The 18,024-nt window shown below is 56.8% G+C and overlaps 2 protein-coding genes and 1 pseudogene across 2 annotated transcripts; all 3 read left to right on the top strand.

Moving 5' to 3' along the window:
* The first annotated feature begins 1,316 nt into the window (after positions 1-1,316).
* LOC141743198 (inositol 1,4,5-trisphosphate receptor-interacting protein-like 1) lies at positions 1,317-2,854 on the top strand. Its single transcript, XM_074586926.1, has one exon. It carries the CDS (start codon positions 1,317-1,319, stop codon positions 2,841-2,843), a length of 1,527 nt encoding a protein of 508 aa, XP_074443027.1. The 3' UTR covers positions 2,844-2,854.
* A 4,239-nt stretch (positions 2,855-7,093) lies between these two features.
* On the top strand, positions 7,094-8,597 carry LOC141743197 (inositol 1,4,5-trisphosphate receptor-interacting protein-like 1; annotated as a pseudogene).
* Positions 8,598-12,712: 4,115 nt separating this feature from the next.
* LOC141743196 (inositol 1,4,5-trisphosphate receptor-interacting protein-like 1) lies at positions 12,713-14,250 on the top strand. The gene has a single exon (XM_074586925.1). The coding sequence runs from the start codon at positions 12,713-12,715 to the stop codon at positions 14,237-14,239; it is 1,527 nt and encodes a 508-aa protein (XP_074443026.1). The 3' UTR covers positions 14,240-14,250.
* Positions 14,251-18,024: the final 3,774 nt, after the last annotated feature.

The following is an 18,024-nucleotide window of genomic DNA, read 5'->3' as shown; positions in this document are numbered from 1 at the left end:
AGCTGGAGAAGCATGGAGAAGCTGCAACCCCCAAAGAGGGAGTTGCTCGTTAGGAAATCTCCACCCGCACCCCCAACATCACCCTTGGGAAATGGCTCCTTGGAAGCAGTGTCCTCTCGCCGTGGCACAGTTGGAACAGAGGTCCTGCTATCGACAGGCCCCATCCCACCACCAGGATATGCACCACCACCCACCCATCAGTGTCATGAAGGCACCGAGAGCACACCCACCATCGCAAGCTCAGAGGCCAGCACCAAGGCAGCCGATTCCATCACTCAGGATGGGATCTCAAGGAGCAAGTAAAGCATCCACAGGCCACAATGCCCCTTTTTATGTTTGCTAAGGGTTTGGGGCTGCTTCTGTGATGGTGTGGTCCCCGCCAGGCACCATCATGACCTTTATAGCCCATAACCCTGCCCAAGCAATAACCACCTGTGGTGGTCACAATGGGTGCATCTGGTCATGATGGTGGCATCCGGGGCTCCAAGGTGGTTTTGGGGAGTCAGATAAAAACACAATAGCCAAGGACCAACTTAAGCAATGCTGGTACTCTGGTCAATATGCAAATAGGGCTACAGGGCAACCATCTTACCCCCATAAACAGTCAACCCCCCAAGAGCCTTTGTAATTCTCCTGCACGGCAGCATCTCCCCTTAAGTAGCAACGCCTCTCAAGATTACTTCTCGAGATGCAGAGATTCCTTGACACAACAGATCCTGGGTAAGTGACGAACAGCACGCTAAACTCTGAGATCTCAGCTAAGCGATACAAAGGATTGATTGGGAAGATACAGTCCTTTTGACATAAACCCTTGACCAGGTCTGGGACTGGATACAGCTGCCCCTGGACTCCTCTCTGAGAAGGAGTTTGGAAAGCAGGAGGGTCCTCTCTGAACCTCCTGATTCCACGGGAGGCTCTCCCTCACAGTTCTGACTGACCCTGCCCTCCATGCAGTAAATGACCGATTGCACCTCGCCATCGAATCTTGTCGAAACACAGTCGCATTGACCATCAAACGCTGCCGCTGAGCCAGGGTGGGGGGTGCCCAAGGGCAGGGCTGGCTGCCGGCCTGTGATGCGCTCTGTCGCCTGGGACACCACAGGGGATGCGTCACAATGGGGGGCAGCTATAAAAGGCGCCAGCAGCAGCGCTGCCCCAGTACGGCCTGGGCTAGCGGTGAGTGGGCTGGCGGGGGGAGGCTGGGCTGGACCAGGGCCGGGGCAGAAATGCCGGCCCCCGCGGGGTGGGTTCTCACCCAGCATCGAGGGCCCAGCCACTGGCCCCTGGGCTGGGCACAGGCCTTACTCCTACAGGCTATGGCTGCAATAAGGGTCCTCGCCTTGCTTGTGCTAAGCATCTTCCGGCTCCTGCCAATGGTTGGCGATGAGCTGGACGAGGCCATGCGCGAGCATGTGCAGCAGCGTGTGGAGCATCTGATGGCTCGGATGACTTGGCTGCTGCAGGAGCTGGAGCAGAGGAGCCTGGAGCAGAGGAGCCAGAAGCCAGCCTTTGCCTGGGGAGGCCTCGTCTTTGCTGCCTTGCAGCAGTGGCAGTTCTGGGCGATTGCTGGAGTCCCAGTCCTGCTCTTCAGGCTCTGCTGGTGGCGCCGGAAAAGGAGGCGACAGCCAGAGATCGGCCATGAAGAGGAGAGCTCCAGCAGCAGCACAGAGCTGGAGGAGGATGAAAGTGAAGAAGAAGATGCTGATGATTATCAGAGGTGTCTGCTGAATTCTATCACAAAGCGCATCCGATTGTCAGTGAAGAGCATGGCCTACAGGAGACAGGTGGTGGAAGAGCTGGCGAGCGACCTCCTCACTGTCTTACAAGGACGCTTGTCAAATAGTTTCTTCCCGGCGCTGCAGCCAGCCATTGGGGTGGGCAGCGCCTTTGAAGGTTGGAGTCCCGCTGGGCATGATGCTGTCTACCACCTGCTTGTGCCCATGAAGCCCCCCCGGGGGCACACCTTCCACCTGGAGCTGGGCGCTGCGGGGGAGATGCCGGCAAAGAACTGCGTCCGCGTGGAGCTGGAGTGCACCTGCACCAGGGACCAAGGCATGGAGAACGTGCTGTGCTTCCTCCACCAACCTGAGGAGGGGCTAGGCAGAAATCAGGTTTTGAGCTTCCTAGGCATCCTCTGCACCGGCTCCTACCTAGATATCGAGAAGACTGCCCGCTGGTTCCAGAAGTTGGTGAGGTCAGCCTGGCGGGAGATGCCTCAGTCGCGTCTCTACACTATGAAGGTGCTGCCTTCCAGCCGCTCCTGCAAGCTGCAGCTGACAAACGCCTCCGGGAGATCCCTCTTCATTGAGATGATGTTTGGGGTGCAGCGAGGCGACTCGGACATCTTCCTGAGCAGCCAGACTGCAGAAGCCGCCTTCACCCCAAGCACCACGTGGGCAGAGACCTACGATGTGGCAGAGGCAAAGTTCTTCAGGCATGTGGCCAGGCAGGCCCCGCGTGACACCTCCCACCTCAAATGCCTGCAGCTCTGCGCTGGTAGCCTGGTGGGCACAGGCTTTTCCTCTGATGTCTTCAAAACGGTTGTGATGCACCTCCTGAACACCATACCCCCGTCAAGCTGGAGAAGGAGGGAATTCCTGATGCGGCTGCAGGATATCATGTGGTACCTGCACGGCTGCTTGGAGGAAAAACGCCTGCACCACTTCTTCTTTGGTAATGAGAACATGCCTGAGGACATCGTCTTGCCCGCAGCCTTCCAAGCGGCTGAGCCAATCAACCTCTTCCAGTGCCTGCTGCAGGATCCAGCTGCCCACGCCAAGGCACTGCATGACTTTGAGGAAGTGCAAGGTCGGCTCACAAGACTGGTCTTCTGCGGAGACTGAAAGAGGTCTTCCCGGACAGAGCTGGGTTTGTGTCCCCTTGACTGCCCGTGCATCTTTGAAGAGCATCCCTTCCTTCTAGGAGCTCTACTTTGCGCAAAGTTGACAATAAAGAGTGTGTTTGAACAAAAGCTGCATCTCTGAGTGAGTGCGCATCAGTTTTTTGGGGAATGCGGGCACAGGGGGCTGAGTGCTGATGTGGTGGGCTCTGGTTTCGCTGATTCTCTAGCTACGGCTCCCCATCCTGCCTGTGCTCCTGCACTGGGGCAATGGGAATAATTTGTTACCCTCCACAGCTGGGCACATTGCCTGGGTGGCTCCGCAGGGAGGGAGCCTGACGTGGCTTCCTTGGGGGCCATACACAAAGCAAGCCCTGGGAGCGCCATAGCATTGCCCTCGGGTGACCCCAGCGAGGTGGGAATGACGCGGGCCGAGTGGGGAGCCCTTTGCACGGGGGACGAGTGCCACGACGGCAGAGCGGGGCTCTGGCGGCTCTGGCTCCTGTACCAGCATGAGACTCATGCTCCACACCCTCTCGTCACCTCAAGCTTGGGTTCCCACCACTTTAACACGGGAGACTTAACACGTGCAGCAAGGTTAAAGAAAGCTTTTGAGATGCCTCCAATTCCAGGCATGCACTGGCGCAGTCCGTGCCACGTTTCTGAGAAGCAGTGGCCTGGCAGCAGCCATGGCGGCAGGAGAGCTGCACTCATCCCTGTCTTTGGGACACCTCTAGTGGAAATCCAAGGACGGTCTATGGGAGAAGATTTGGAAGATCTTCGATAGTTATCACGTCAAAAGAACTGCCCGTGTCTGAGTGCTAAAGAAGCCCAACGGGTGCCTGGTGCCCATCAGCCCAAGGGACGTGGCTTTTCCGGGCTCTGCGAGGGCCGTGCTGTTTTAAAACCAACTCTTGCCTTTTATCACAGCAGACCTAGTTGGGGCCAGCTCTGCTGTCTGTCTCTCCTGGCCCCGGGCTCTGAGCTTCTCCTCCGAGCCCAATCTGAGAGCAAAATGCCAGCTCCTCTCAGAAGCACCGCCCCAGGGTGTAGCGAGAGGTGCAGTGAGTCACTGAGTGTCTGCCCAAGCCTTCACTGCCCGTGTTACACTGCTGATGTGCCTTCTGGAGAAGTGGACACCTTCACAGCTGCCTTGGATCAACGAGCCACCCGAACTAGCACTCTGCGCTGTCACTGTGAAGCTTCATGCTGGAACTCAGTCGCGTTGGGGGCAAGATGTCCCGCAGACGGGGTTCGGCCACTGAAAGCCTGCCACAGCCCTTGACATACTGCTTCACAAGGGTCTCTGCACAGTTCCCTCTGCCGCCAGGAGATCTCAGGCTTGCAAGATAGCTCTGGGGGGTGTCTGAGGGCATTTCTGTGCCCCTGACACCCTTGGGCTGTGTGTGGGAGGGACTGGCAGGTCGGCAGGTCCTGAGGCAGTTGGGGGGTGCTGGCTGTCCCCGCGGCCCCTTCCAACCGTGGGAGGGGTTTGGAAACCTTCACAACTGGCCTGTGCCAAGCCAGGAGAGAGGCTGGGATGCAAAGTACAGAAATTCAAGAGTAACGCTTTATTCATGCGCATGAGGTGTCCCGTTCAAATTGGCGCACCCTGAATGCGGTTTTACATGAGGTTCTTCTACCTCTCTCTACCATTCAGGTACAACATGATGTGGCCAATCCCTACTTAACACACGCATACTACAATTTTCAAAGCAGCTCTGATTCTGGGGCGTCGCCATCCATCTGCTTCTGTCTTGATCTGCACGACCCTGGGCTTGGTCTGGCTACAGCTCCTTCTCTCTGGTGCCAGGCAAGGGGAGGGTTTCACAGAGGTGGTAGAGGGGCTAGGATGCAGACATGATAGTCCGGGATTGGGGAATTCAGGGCATGGGAGTAACGGACAGGATCCAGGAAAAGTCAAGCCGGCAGAGTTGAGCCACCCACCCGCATTAGAACCTGTGCCACTAGGAAAGCACGCAAGGTATTAGCAATTGGAGATTCCTTACTGGGAGGCGCTGAAGCAGCTCTTTGCCGTCCAGACAATTTCTCCAGAGAAGTTTGCTGCCCACCAGGAGCTCACACTCGGGACGTCACTGAGAGGCTGCCAAGACCTGAACCCTGCAGGTTATCACCCACTCCTACTACACGATGTAGGGTCTGACGACACTGTGACGAGGCAACTTAGAACCATCCAAAGAGACTGTATGTTCCTTGGAGCAATGTTCAAAGGACGAGGAGCAGAGGTGGTGTTCTCCTCTCTCCTCCCAGTCAGAGGAAGGGGTTCAGGAAGGAGGAGGCAAATTGAACAGGTGAATGCCTGGCTGCACAGCTGCTGCTCAAGCTTCTGTGATTGTGGATCACAGAAAAAGCTGCTGGCTCCTGTGATCGTGGATCAATGTTGGAGAAGCTGGATCTGTTGGGAGCTGATGGCATTCCCCTGACCTCATACTGCAGGGAAAAAGAGGGGAGAATGGGCGACACAGAAAGGAAAGGGAAATGCCCGCGCAGCAGCCCTCTGCCAACAGCAGCAGCGTGCTCCTCGCAATGGTCTCCCCAGCACAGCAGCCGGTGAAGACCGTGGCGGCTGCAAAGATGATTTTTGCACTGCTTTCCCTTCACACTGTCATGACTGTGGTGGTGATTTGACAAGGGCCAAGAAACTCCCTGGCAGCTCTGGCTGGGCAGGGACCAAGTGAGAGGAACCGCTGAGGTGTTTCCACGTGTTCACCGGGATCAAGGCAAAGCATCTGCCCATCCCAGACACTCCTTGGGGAGTTGGTGCCACAGAACAGAACGTGCTGGACATGGAGAAGCTGGAGAAGCATGGAGAAGCTGCAACCCCCAAAGAGGGAGTTGCTCGTTGGGAAATCTCCACCCGCACCCCCAACATCACCCTTGGGAAATGGCTCCTTGGAAGCAGTGTCCTCTCGCCGTGGCACAGTTGGAACAGAGGTCCTGCTATCGACAGGCCCCATCCCACCACCAGGATATGCACCACCACCCACCCATCAGTGTCATGAAGGCACCGAGAGCACACCCACCATCGCAAGCTCAGAGGCCAGCACCAAGGCAGCCGATTCCATCACTCAGGATGGGATCTCAAGGAGCAAGTAAAGCATCCACAGGCCACAATGCCCCTTTTTATGTTTGCTAAGGGTTTGGGGCTGCTTCTGTGATGGTGTGGTCCCCGCCAGGCACCATCGTGACCTTTATAGCCCATAACCCTGCCCAAGCAATAACCACCTGTGGTGGTCACAATGGGTGCATCTGGTCATGATGGTGGCATCCGGGGCTCCAAGGTGGTTTTGGGGAGTCAGATAAAAACACAATAGCCAAGGACCAACTTAAGCAATGCTGGTACTCTGGTCAATATGCAAATAGGGCTACAGGGCAACCATCTTACCCCCATAAACAGTCAACCCCCCAAGAGCCTTTGTAATTCTCCTGCACGGCAGCATCTCCCCTTAAGTAGCAACGCCTCTCAAGATTACTTCTCGAGATGCAGAGATTCCTTGACACAACAGATCCTGGGTTAGTGACGAACAGCACGCTAAACTCTGAAATCTCAGCTAAGCGATACAAAGGATTGATTGGGAAGATACAGTCCTTTTGACATAAACCCTTGACCAGGTCTGGGACTGGATACAGCTGCCCCTGGACTCCTCTCTGAGAAGGAGTTTGGAAAGCAGGAGGGTCCTCTCTGAACCTCCTGATTCCACGGGAGGCTCTCCCTCACAGTTCTGACTGACCCTGCCCTCCATGCAGTAAATGACCGATTGCACCTCGCCATCGAATCTTGTCGAAACACAGTCGCATTGACCATCAAACGCTGCCGCTGAGCCGGGGTGGGGGGTGCCCAAGGGCAGGGCTGGCTGCCGGCCTGTGATGCGCTCTGTCGCCTGGGACACCACAGGGGATGCGTCACAATGGGGGGCAGCTATAAAAGGCGCCAGCAGCAGCGCTGCCCCAGTACGGCCTGGGCTAGCGGTGAGTGGGCTGCCGGGGGGAGGCTGGGCTGGACCAGGGCCGGGGCAGAAATGCCGGCCCCCGCGGGGTGGGTTCTCACCCAGCATCGAGGGCCCAGCCACTGGCCCCTGGGCTGGGCACAGGCCTTGCTGCCTCCCCGCTGCCTCGTCCCCTCCCCTACCTGCCCCCAGCTCCCTGCGGCTCCTGTCCCCATTCCCCCTGACGCCAGCTCCCTCCCTCCCTCCCAGCCCCACTGAACCCCTTCTCTCCCTACTCCTACAGGCTATGGCTGCAATAAGGGTCCTCGCCTTGCTTGTGCTAAGCATCTTCCAGCTCCTGCCGATGGTCGGCGATGAGCAGGATGATGGCAAGCACGAGCGCGTGCAGCAGCGTGTGGAGCAGCTGAGCCTGGAGATGACTCGGCTGCTGCAGGAGCACGAGTGGAGCAGCTTTGGGAAGCCCTGGTCTTTGCTGCCTTGCAGCAGTGGCAGTTCTGGGCGATTGCTGGAGTCCCAGTCCTGCTCTTCAGGCTCTGCTGGTGGCTCCGGAAAAGGAGCCAACGGCCAGAGATCGGCCATGAAGAGGAGAGCTCCAGCAGCAGCACAGAGCTGCAGGAGGAAGCGTGTGAAGGAGGAGATTCTGATGAAGAGGGGCGAATGGTCAGGGATTATGCAAAGCGCATCCGATTGTCAGTGAAGAGCATGGCCTACAGGAGACAGGTGGTGGAAGAGCTGGCGAGCGACCTCCTCACTGTCTTACAAGGACGCTTGTCAAATAGTTTCTTCCCGGCGCTGCAGCCAGCCATCGGGGTGGGCAGCGCCTTTGAAGGTTGGAGTCCCGCTGGGCATGATGCTGTCTACCACCTGCTTGTGCCCATGAAGCCCCCCCGGGGGCACACCTTCCACCTGGAGCTGGGCGCTGCGGGGGAGATGCCGGCAAAGAACTGCGTCCGCGTGGAGCTGGAGTGCACCTGCACCAGGGACCAAGGCATGGAGAACGTGCTGTGCTTCCTCCACCAACCTGAGGAGGGGCTAGGCAGAAATCAGGTTTTGAGCTTCCTAGGCATCCTCTGCACCGGCTCCTACCTAGATATCGAGAAGACTGCCCGCTGGTTCCAGAAGTTGGTGAGGTCAGCCTGGCGGGAGATGCCTCAGTCGCGTCTCTACACTATGAAGGTGCTGCCTTCCAGCCGCTCCTGCAAGCTGCAGCTGACAAACGCCTCCGGGAGATCCCTCTTCATTGAGATGATGTTTGGGGTGCAGCGAGGCGACTCGGACATCTTCCTGAGCAGCCAGACTGCAGAAGCCGCCTTCACCCCAAGCACCACGTGGGCAGAGACCTACGATGTGGCAGAGGCAAAGTTCTTCAGGCACGTGGCCAGGCAGGCCCCGCGTGACACCTCCCACCTCAAATGCCTGCAGCTCTGCGCTGGTAGCCTGGTGGGCACAGGCTTTTCCTCTGATGTCTTCAAAACGGTTGTGATGCACCTCCTGAACACCATACCCCCGTCAAGCTGGAGAAGGAGGGAATTCCTGATGCGGCTGCAGGATATCATGTGGTACCTGCACGGCTGCTTGGAGGAAAAACGCCTGCACCACTTCTTCTTTGGTAATGAGAACATGCCTGAGGACATCGTCTTGCCCGCAGCCTTCCAAGCGGCTGAGCCAATCAACCTCTTCCAGTGCCTGCTGCAGGATCCAGCTGCCCACGCCAAGGCACTGCATGACTTTGAGGAAGTGCAAGGTCGGCTCACAAGACTGGTCTTCTGCGGAGACTGAAAGAGGTCTTCCCGGACAGAGCTGGGTTTGTGTCCCCTTGACTGCCCGTGCATCTTTGAAGAGCATCCCTTCCTTCTAGGAGCTCTACTTTGCGCAAAGTTGACAATAAAGAGTGTGTTTGAACAAAAGCTGCATCTCTGAGTGAGTGCGCATCAGTTTTTTGGGGAATGCGGGCACAGGGGGCTGAGTGCTGATGTGGTGGGCTCTGGTTTCACTGATTCTCTAGCTACGGCTCCCCATCCTGCCTGTGCTCCTGCACTGGGGCAATGGGAATAATTTGTCACCCTCCACAGCTGGGCACATTGCCTGGGTGGCTCCGCAGGGAGGGAGCCTGACGTGGCTTCCTTGGGGGCCATACACAAAGCAAGCCCTGGGAGCGCCATAGCATTGCCCTCGGGTGACCCCAGCGAGGTGGGAATGACGCGGGCCGAGTGGGGAGCCCTTTGCACGGGGGACGAGTGCCACGACGGCAGAGCGGGGCTCTGGCGGCTCTGGCTCCTGTACCAGCATGAGACTCATGCTCCACACCCTCTCGTCACCTCAAGCTTGGGTTCCCACCACTTTAACACGGGAGACTTAACACGTGCAGCAAGGTTAAAGAAAGCTTTTGAGATGCCTCCAATTCCAGGCATGCACTGGCGCAGTCCGTGCCACGTTTCTGAGAAGCAGTGGCCTGGCAGCAGCCATGGCGGCAGGAGAGCTGCACTCATCCCTGTCTTTGGGACACCTCTAGTGGAAATCCAAGGATGGTCTATGGGAGAAGATTTGGAAGATCTTCGATAGTTATCACGTCAAAAGAACTGCCCGTGTCTGAGTGCTAAAGAAGCCCAACGGGTGCCTGGTGCCCATCAGCCCAAGGGACGTGGCTTTTCCGGGCTCTGCGAGGGCCGTGCTGTTTTAAAACCAACTCTTGCCTTTTATCACAGCAGACCTAGTTGGGGCCAGCTCTGCTGTCTGTCTCTCCTGGCCCCGGGCTCTGAGCTTCTCCTCCGAGCCCAATCTGAGAGCAAAATGCCAGCTCCTCTCAGAAGCACCGCCCCAGGGTGTAGCCAGTGGTGCAGCGAGTCACTGAGTGTCTGCCCAAGCCTTCACTGCCCGTGTTACACTGCTGATGTGCCTTCTGGAGAAGTGGACACCTTCACAGCTGCCTTGGATCAACGAGCCACCCGAACTAGCACTCTGCGCTGTCACTGTGAAGCTTCATGCTGGAACTCAGTCGCGTTGGGGGCAAGATGTCCTGCAGACGGGGTTCGGCCACTGAAAGCCTGCCACAGCCCTTGACATACTGCTTCACAAGGGTCTCTGCACAGTTCCCTCTGCCGCCAGGAGATCTCAGGCTTGCAAGATAGCTCTGGGGGGTGTCTGAGGGCATTTCTGTGCCCCTGACACCCTTGGGCTGTGTGTGGGAGGGACTGGCAGGTCGGCAGGTCCTGAGGCAGTTGGGGGGTGCTGGCTGTCCCCGCGGCCCCTTCCAACCGTGGGAGGGGTTTGGAAACCTTCACAACTGGCCTGTGCCAAGCCAGGAGAGAGGCTGGGATGCAAAGTACAGAAATTCAAGAGTAACGCTTTATTCATGCGCATGAGGTGTCCCGTTCAAATTGGCGCACCCTGAATGCGGTTTTACATGAGGTTCTTCTACCTCTCTCTACCATTCAGGTACAACATGATGTGGCCAATCCCTACTTAACACACGCATACTACAATTTTCAAAGCAGCTCTGATTCTGGGGCGTCGCCATCCATCTGCTTCTGTCTTGATCTGCACGACCCTGGGCTTGGTCTGGCTACAGCTCCTTCTCTCTGGTGCCAGGCAAGGGGAGGGTTTCACAGAGGTGGTAGAGGGGCTAGGATGCAGACATGATAGTCCGGGATTGGGGAATTCAGGGCATGGGAGTAACGGACAGGATCCAGGAAAAGTCAAGCCGGCAGAGTTGAGCCACCCACCCGCATTAGAACCTGTGCCACTAGGAAAGCACGCAAGGTATTAGCAATTGGAGATTCCTTACTGGGAGGCGCTGAAGCAGCTCTTTGCCGTCCAGACAATTTCTCCAGAGAAGTTTGCTGCCCACCAGGAGCTCACACTCGGGACGTCACTGAGAGGCTGCCAAGACCTGAACCCTGCAGGTTATCACCCACTCCTACTACACGATGTAGGGTCTGACGACACTGTGACGAGGCAACTTAGAACCATCCAAAGAGACTGTATGTTCCTTGGAGCAATGTTCAAAGGACGAGGAGCAGAGGTGGTGTTCTCCTCTCTCCTCCCAGTCAGAGGAAGGGGTTCAGGAAGGAGGAGGCAAATTGAACAGGTGAATGCCTGGCTGCACAGCTGCTGCTCAAGCTTCTGTGATTGTGGATCACAGAAAAAGCTGCTGGCTCCTGTGATCGTGGATCAATGTTGGAGAAGCTGGATCTGTTGGGAGCTGATGGCATTCCCCTGACCTCATACTGCAGGGAAAAAGAGGGGAGAATGGGCGACACAGAAAGGAAAGGGAAATGCCCGCGCAGCAGCCCTCTGCCAACAGCAGCAGCGTGCTCCTCGCAATGGTCTCCCCAGCACAGCAGCCGGTGAAGACCGTGGCGGCTGCAAAGATGATTTTTGCACTGCTTTCCCTTCACACTGTCATGACTGTGGTGGTGATTTGACAAGGGCCAAGAAACTCCCTGGCAGCTCTGGCTGGGCAGGGACCAAGTGAGAGGAACCGCTGAGGTGTTTCCACGTGTTCACCGGGATCAAGGCAAAGCATCTGCCCATCCCAGACACTCCTTGGGGAGTTGGTGCCACAGAACAGAACGTGCTGGACATGGAGAAGCTGGAGAAGCATGGAGAAGCTGCAACCCCCAAAGAGGGAGTTGCTCGTTGGGAAATCTCCACCCGCACCCCCAACATCACCCTTGGGAAATGGCTCCTTGGAAGCAGTGTCCTCTCGCCGTGGCACAGTTGGAACAGAGGTCCTGCTATCGACAGGCCCCATCCCACCACCAGGATATGCACCACCACCCACCCATCAGTGTCATGAAGGCACCGAGAGCACACCCACCATCGCAAGCTCAGAGGCCAGCACCAAGGCAGCCGATTCCATCACTCAGGATGGGATCTCAAGGAGCAAGTAAAGCATCCACAGGCCACAATGCCCCTTTTTATGTTTGCTAAGGGTTTGGGGCTGCTTCTGTGATGGTGTGGTCCCCGCCAGGCACCATCGTGACCTTTATAGCCCATAACCCTGCCCAAGCAATAACCACCTGTGGTGGTCACAATGGGTGCATCTGGTCATGATGGTGGCATCCGGGGCTCCAAGGTGGTTTTGGGGAGTCAGATAAAAACACAATAGCCAAGGACCAACTTAAGCAATGCTGGTACTCTGGTCAATATGCAAATAGGGCTACAGGGCAACCATCTTACCCCCATAAACAGTCAACCCCCCAAGAGCCTTTGTAATTCTCCTGCACGGCAGCATCTCCCCTTAAGTAGCAACGCCTCTCAAGATTACTTCTCGAGATGCAGAGATTCCTTGACACAACAGATCCTGGGTAAGTGACTAACAGCACGCTAAACTCTGAGATCTCAGCTAAGCAATACAAAGGATTGATTGGGAAGATACAGTCCTTTTGACATAAACCCTTGACCAGGTCTGGGACTGGATACAGCTGCCCCTGGACTCCTCTCTGAGAAGGAGTTTGGAAAGCAGGAGGGTCCTCTCTGAACCTCCTGATTCCACGGGAGGCTCTCCCTCACAGTTCTGACTGACCCTGCCCTCCATGCAGTAAATGACCGATTGCACCTCGCCATCGAATCTTGTCGAAACACAGTCGCATTGACCATCAAACGCTGCCGCTGAGCCGGGGTGGGGGGTGCCCAAGGGCAGGGCTGGCTGCCGGCCTGTGATGCGCTCTGTCGCCTGGGACACCACAGGGGATGCGTCACAATGGGGGGCAGCTATAAAAGGCGCCAGCAGCAGCGCTGCCCCAGTACGGCCTGGGCTAGCGGTGAGTGGGCTGGCGGGGGGAGGCTGGGCTGGACCAGGGCCGGGGCAGAAATGCCGGCCCCCGCGGGGTGGGTTCTCACCCAGCATCGAGGGCCCAGCCACTGGCCCCTGGGCTGGGCACAGGCCTTACTCCTACAGGCTATGGCTGCAATAAGGGTCCTCGCCTTGCTTGTGCTAAGCATCTTCCAGCTCCTGCCAATGGTTGGCGATGAGCTGGACGAGGCCATGCGCGAGCATGTGCAGCAGCGTGTGGAGCATCTGATGGCTCAGATGACTTGGCTGCTGCAGGAGCTGGAGCAGAGGAGCCTGGAGCAGAGGAGCCAGAAGCCAGCCTTTGCCTGGGGAGGCCTCGTCTTTGCTGCCTTGCAGCAGTGGCAGTTCTGGGCGATTGCTGGAGTCCCAGTCCTGCTCTTCAGGCTCTGCTGGTGGCGCCGGAAAAGGAGGCGACAGCCAGAGATCAGCCATGAAGAGGAGAGCTCCAGCAGCAGCACAGAGCTGGAGGAGGATGAAAGTGAAGAAGAAGATGCTGATGATTATCAGAGGTGTCTGCTGAATTCTATCACAAAGCGCATCCGATTGTCAGTGAAGAGCATGGCCTACAGGAGACAGGTGGTGGAAGAGCTGGCGAGCGACCTCCTCACTGTCTTACAAGGACGCTTGTCAAATAGTTTCTTCCCGGCGCTGCAGCCAGCCATCGGGGTGGGCAGCGCCTTTGAAGGTTGGAGTCCCGCTGGGCATGATGCTGTCTACCACCTGCTTGTGCCCATGAAGCCCCCCCGGGGGCACACCTTCCACCTGGAGCTGGGCGCTGCGGGGGAGATGCCGGCAAAGAACTGCGTCCGCGTGGAGCTGGAGTGCACCTGCACCAGGGACCAAGGCATGGAGAACGTGCTGTGCTTCCTCCACCAACCTGAGGAGGGGCTAGGCAGAAATCAGGTTTTGAGCTTCCTAGGCATCCTCTGCACCGGCTCCTACCTAGATATCGAGAAGACTGCCCGCTGGTTCCAGAAGTTGGTGAGGTCAGCCTGGCGGGAGATGCCTCAGTCGCGTCTCTACACTATGAAGGTGCTGCCTTCCAGCCGCTCCTGCAAGCTGCAGCTGACAAACGCCTCCGGGAGATCCCTCTTCATTGAGATGATGTTTGGGGTGCAGCGAGGCGACTCGGACATCTTCCTGAGCAGCCAGACTGCAGAAGCCGCCTTCACCCCAAGCACCACGTGGGCAGAGACCTACGATGTGGCAGAGGCAAAGTTCTTCAGGCACGTGGCCAGGCAGGCCCCGCGTGACACCTCCCACCTCAAATGCCTGCAGCTCTGCGCTGGTAGCCTGGTGGGAACAGGCTTTTCCTCTGATGTCTTCAAAACGGTTGTGATGCACCTCCTGAACACCATACCCCCGTCAAGCTGGAGAAGGAGGGAATTCCTGATGCGGCTGCAGGATATCATGTGGTACCTGCACGGCTGCTTGGAGGAAAAACGCCTGCACCACTTCTTCTTTGGTAATGAGAACATGCCTGAGGACATCGTCTTGCCCGCAGCCTTCCAAGCGGCTGAGCCAATCAACCTCTTCCAGTGCCTGCTGCAGGATCCAGCTGCCCACGCCAAGGCACTGCATGACTTTGAGGAAGTGCAAGGTCGGCTCACAAGACTGGTCTTCTGCGGAGACTGAAAGAGGTCTTCCCGGACAGAGCTGGGTTTGTGTCCCCTTGACTGCCCGTGCATCTTTGAAGAGCATCCCTTCCTTCTAGGAGCTCTACTTTGCGCAAAGTTGACAATAAAGAGTGTGTTTGAACAAAAGCTGCATCTCTGAGTGAGTGCGCATCAGTTTTTTGGGGAATGCGGGCACAGGGGGCTGAGTGCTGATGTGGTGGGCTCTGGTTTCACTGATTCTCTAGCTACGGCTCCCCATCCTGCCTGTGCTCCTGCACTGGGGCAATGGGAATAATTTGTCACCCTCCACAGCTGGGCACATTGCCTGGGTGGCTCCGCAGGGAGGGAGCCTGACGTGGCTTCCTTGGGGGCCATACACAAAGCAAGCCCTGGGAGCGCCATAGCATTGCCCTCGGGTGACCCCAGCGAGGTGGGAATGACGCGGGCCGAGTGGGGAGCCCTTTGCACGGGGGACAAGTGCCACGACGGCAGAGCGGGGCTCTGGCGGCTCTGGCTCCTGTACCAGCATGAGACTCATGCTCCACACCCTCTCGTCACCTCAAGCTTGGGTTCCCACCACTTTAACACGGGAGACTTAACACGTGCAGCAAGGTTAAAGAAAGCTTTTGAGATGCCTCCAATTCCAGGCATGCACTGGCGCAGTCCGTGCCACGTTTCTGAGAAGCAGTGGCCTGGCAGCAGCCATGGCGGCAGGAGAGCTGCACTCATCCCTGTCTTTGGGACACCTCTAGTGGAAATCCAAGGATGGTCTATGGGAGAAGATTTGGAAGATCTTCGATAGTTATCACGTCAAAAGAACTGCCCGTGTCTGAGTGCTAAAGAAGCCCAACGGGTGCCTGGTGCCCATCAGCCCAAGGGACGTGGCTTTTCCGGGCTCTGCGAGGGCCGTGCTGTTTTAAAACCAACTCTTGCCTTTTATCACAGCAGACCTAGTTGGGGCCAGCTCTGCTGTCTGTCTCTCCTGGCCCCGGGCTCTGAGCTTCTCCTCCGAGCCCAATCTGAGAGCAAAATGCCAGCTCCTCTCAGAAGCACCGCCCCAGGGTGTAGCGAGAGGTGCAGCGAGTCACTGAGTGTCTGCCCAAGCCTTCACTGCCCGTGTTACACTGCTGATGTGCCTTCTGGAGAAGTGGACACCTTCACAGCTGCCTTGGATCAACGAGCCACCCGAACTAGCACTCTGCGCTGTCACTGTGAAGCTTCATGCTGGAACTCAGTCGCGTTGGGGGCAAGATGTCCTGCAGACGGGGTTCGGCCACTGAAAGCCTGCCACAGCCCTTGACATACTGCTTCACAAGGGTCTCTGCACAGTTCCCTCTGCCGCCAGGAGATCTCAGGCTTGCAAGATAGCTCTGGGGGGTGTCTGAGGGCATTTCTGTGCCCCTGACACCCTTGGGCTGTGTGTGGGAGGGACTGGCAGGTCGGCAGGTCCTGAGGCAGTTGGGGGGTGCTGGCTGTCCCCGCGGCCCCTTCCAACCATGGGAGGGGTTTGGAAACCTTCACAACTGGCCTGTGCCAAGCCAGGAGAGAGGCTGGGATGCAAAGTACAGAAATTCAAGAGTAACGCTTTATTCATGCGCATGAGGTGTCCCGTTCAAATTGGCGCACCCTGAATGCGGTTTTACATGAGGTTCTTCTACCTCTCTCTACCATTCAGGTACAACATGATGTGGCCAATCCCTACTTAACACACGCATACTACAATTTTCAAAGCAGCTCTGATTCTGGGGCGTCGCCATCCATCTGCTTCTGTCTTGATCTGCACGACCCTGGGCTTGGTCTGGCTACAGCTCCTTCTCTCTGGTGCCAGGCAAGGGGAGGGTTTCACAGAGGTGGTAGAGGGGCTAGGATGCAGACATGATAGTCCGGGATTGGGGAATTCAGGGCATGGGAGTAACGGACAGGATCCAGGAAAAGTCAAGCCGGCAGAGTTGAGCCACCCACCCGCATTAGAACCTGTGCCACTAGGAAAGCACGCAAGGTATTAGCAATTGGAGATTCCTTACTGGGAGGCGCTGAAGCAGCTCTTTGCCGTCCAGACAATTTCTCCAGAGAAGTTTGCTGCCCACCAGGAGCTCACACTCGGGACGTCACTGAGAGGCTGCCAAGACCTGAACCCTGCAGGTTATCACCCACTCCTACTACACGATGTAGGGTCTGACGACACTGTGACGAGGCAACTTAGAACCATCCAAAGAGACTGTATGTTCCTTGGAGCAATGTTCAAAGGACGAGGAGCAGAGGTGGTGTTCTCCTCTCTCCTCCCAGTCAGAGGAAGGGGTTCAGGAAGGAGGAGGCAAATTGAACAGGTGAATGCCTGGCTGCACAGCTGCTGCTCAAGCTTCTGTGATTGTGGATCACAGAAAAAGCTGCTGGCTCCTGTGATCGTGGATCAATGTTGGAGAAGCTGGATCTGTTGGGAGCTGATGGCATTCCCCTGACCTCATACTGCAGGGAAAAAGAGGGGAGAATGGGCGACACAGAAAGGAAAGGGAAATGCCCGCGCAGCAGCCCTCTGCCAACAGCAGCAGCGTGCTCCTCGCAATGGTCTCCCCAGCACAGCAGCCGGTGAAGACCGTGGCGGCTGCAAAGATGATTTTTGCACTGCTTTCCCTTCACACTGTCATGACTGTGGTGGTGATTTGACAAGGGCCAAGAAACTCCCTGGCAGCTCTGGCTGGGCAGGGACCAAGTGAGAGGAACCGCTGAGGTGTTTCCACGTGTTCACCGGGATCAAGGCAAAGCATCTGCCCATCCCAGACACTCCTTGGGGAGTTGGTGCCACAGAACAGAACGTGCTGGACATGGAGAAGCTGGAGAAGCATGGAGAAGCTGCAACCCCCAAAGAGGGAGTTGCTCGTTGGGAAATCTCCACCCGCACCCCCAACATCACCCTTGGGAAATGGCTCCTTGGAAGCAGTGTCCTCTCACCGTGGCACAGTTGGAACAGAGGTCCTGCTATCGACAGGCCCCATCCCACCACCAGGATATGCACCACCACCCACCCATCAGTGTCATGAAGGCACCGAGAGCACACCCACCATCGCAAGCTCAGAGGCCAGCACCAAGGCAGCCGATTCCATCACTCAGGATGGGATCTCAAGGAGCAAGTAAAGCATCCACAGGCCACAATGCCCCTTTTTATGTTTGCTAAGCGTTTGGGGCTGCTTCTGTGATGGTGTGGTCCCCGCCAGGCACCATCGTGACCTTTATAGCCCATAACCCTGCCCAAGCAATAACCACCTGTGGTGGTCACAATGGGTGCATCTGGTCATGATGGTGGCATCCGGGGCTCCAAGGTGGTTTTGGGGAGTCAGATAAAAACACAATAGCCAAGGACCAACTTAAGCAATGCTGGTACTCTGGTCAATATGCAAATAGGGCTACAGGGCAACCATCTTACCCCCATAAATAGTCAACCCCCCAAGAGCCTTTGTAATTCTCCTGCACGGCAGCATCTCCCCTTAAGTAGCAACGCCTCTCAAGATTACTTCTCGAGATGCAGAGATTCCTTGACACAACAGATCCTGGGTAAATGACTAACAGCACGCTAAACTCTGAGATCTCAGCTAAGCGATACAAAGGATTGATTGGGAAGATACAGTCCTTTTGACATAAACCCTTGACCAGGTCTGGGACTGGATACAGCTGCCCCTGGACTCCTCTCTGAGAAGGAGTTTGGAAAGCAGGAGGGTCCTCTCTGAACCTCCTGATTCCACGGGAGGCTCTCCCTCACAGTTCTGACTGACCCTGCCCTCCATGCAGTAAATGACCGATTGCACCTCG

Source organism: Larus michahellis, chromosome 4, assembly GCF_964199755.1.
Source record: "Larus michahellis chromosome 4, bLarMic1.1, whole genome shotgun sequence".
In the NCBI taxonomy this organism is placed as follows: Eukaryota; Metazoa; Chordata; class Aves; order Charadriiformes; family Laridae; genus Larus; species Larus michahellis.
The sequence above is the reverse complement of the archived record's forward strand: the minus strand, read 5'-3'. Positions and strand labels throughout refer to the sequence as shown.

What these genes read in the sequence shown, in the direction of transcription:
- LOC141743196 (XM_074586925.1), top strand. Translation starts at nt 12,713, where the DNA reads ATGGCTGCAATAAGGGTCCTCGCCTTGCTTGTGCTAAGCATCTTCCAG.
- LOC141743198 (XM_074586926.1), top strand. Translation starts at nt 1,317, where the DNA reads ATGGCTGCAATAAGGGTCCTCGCCTTGCTTGTGCTAAGCATCTTCCGG.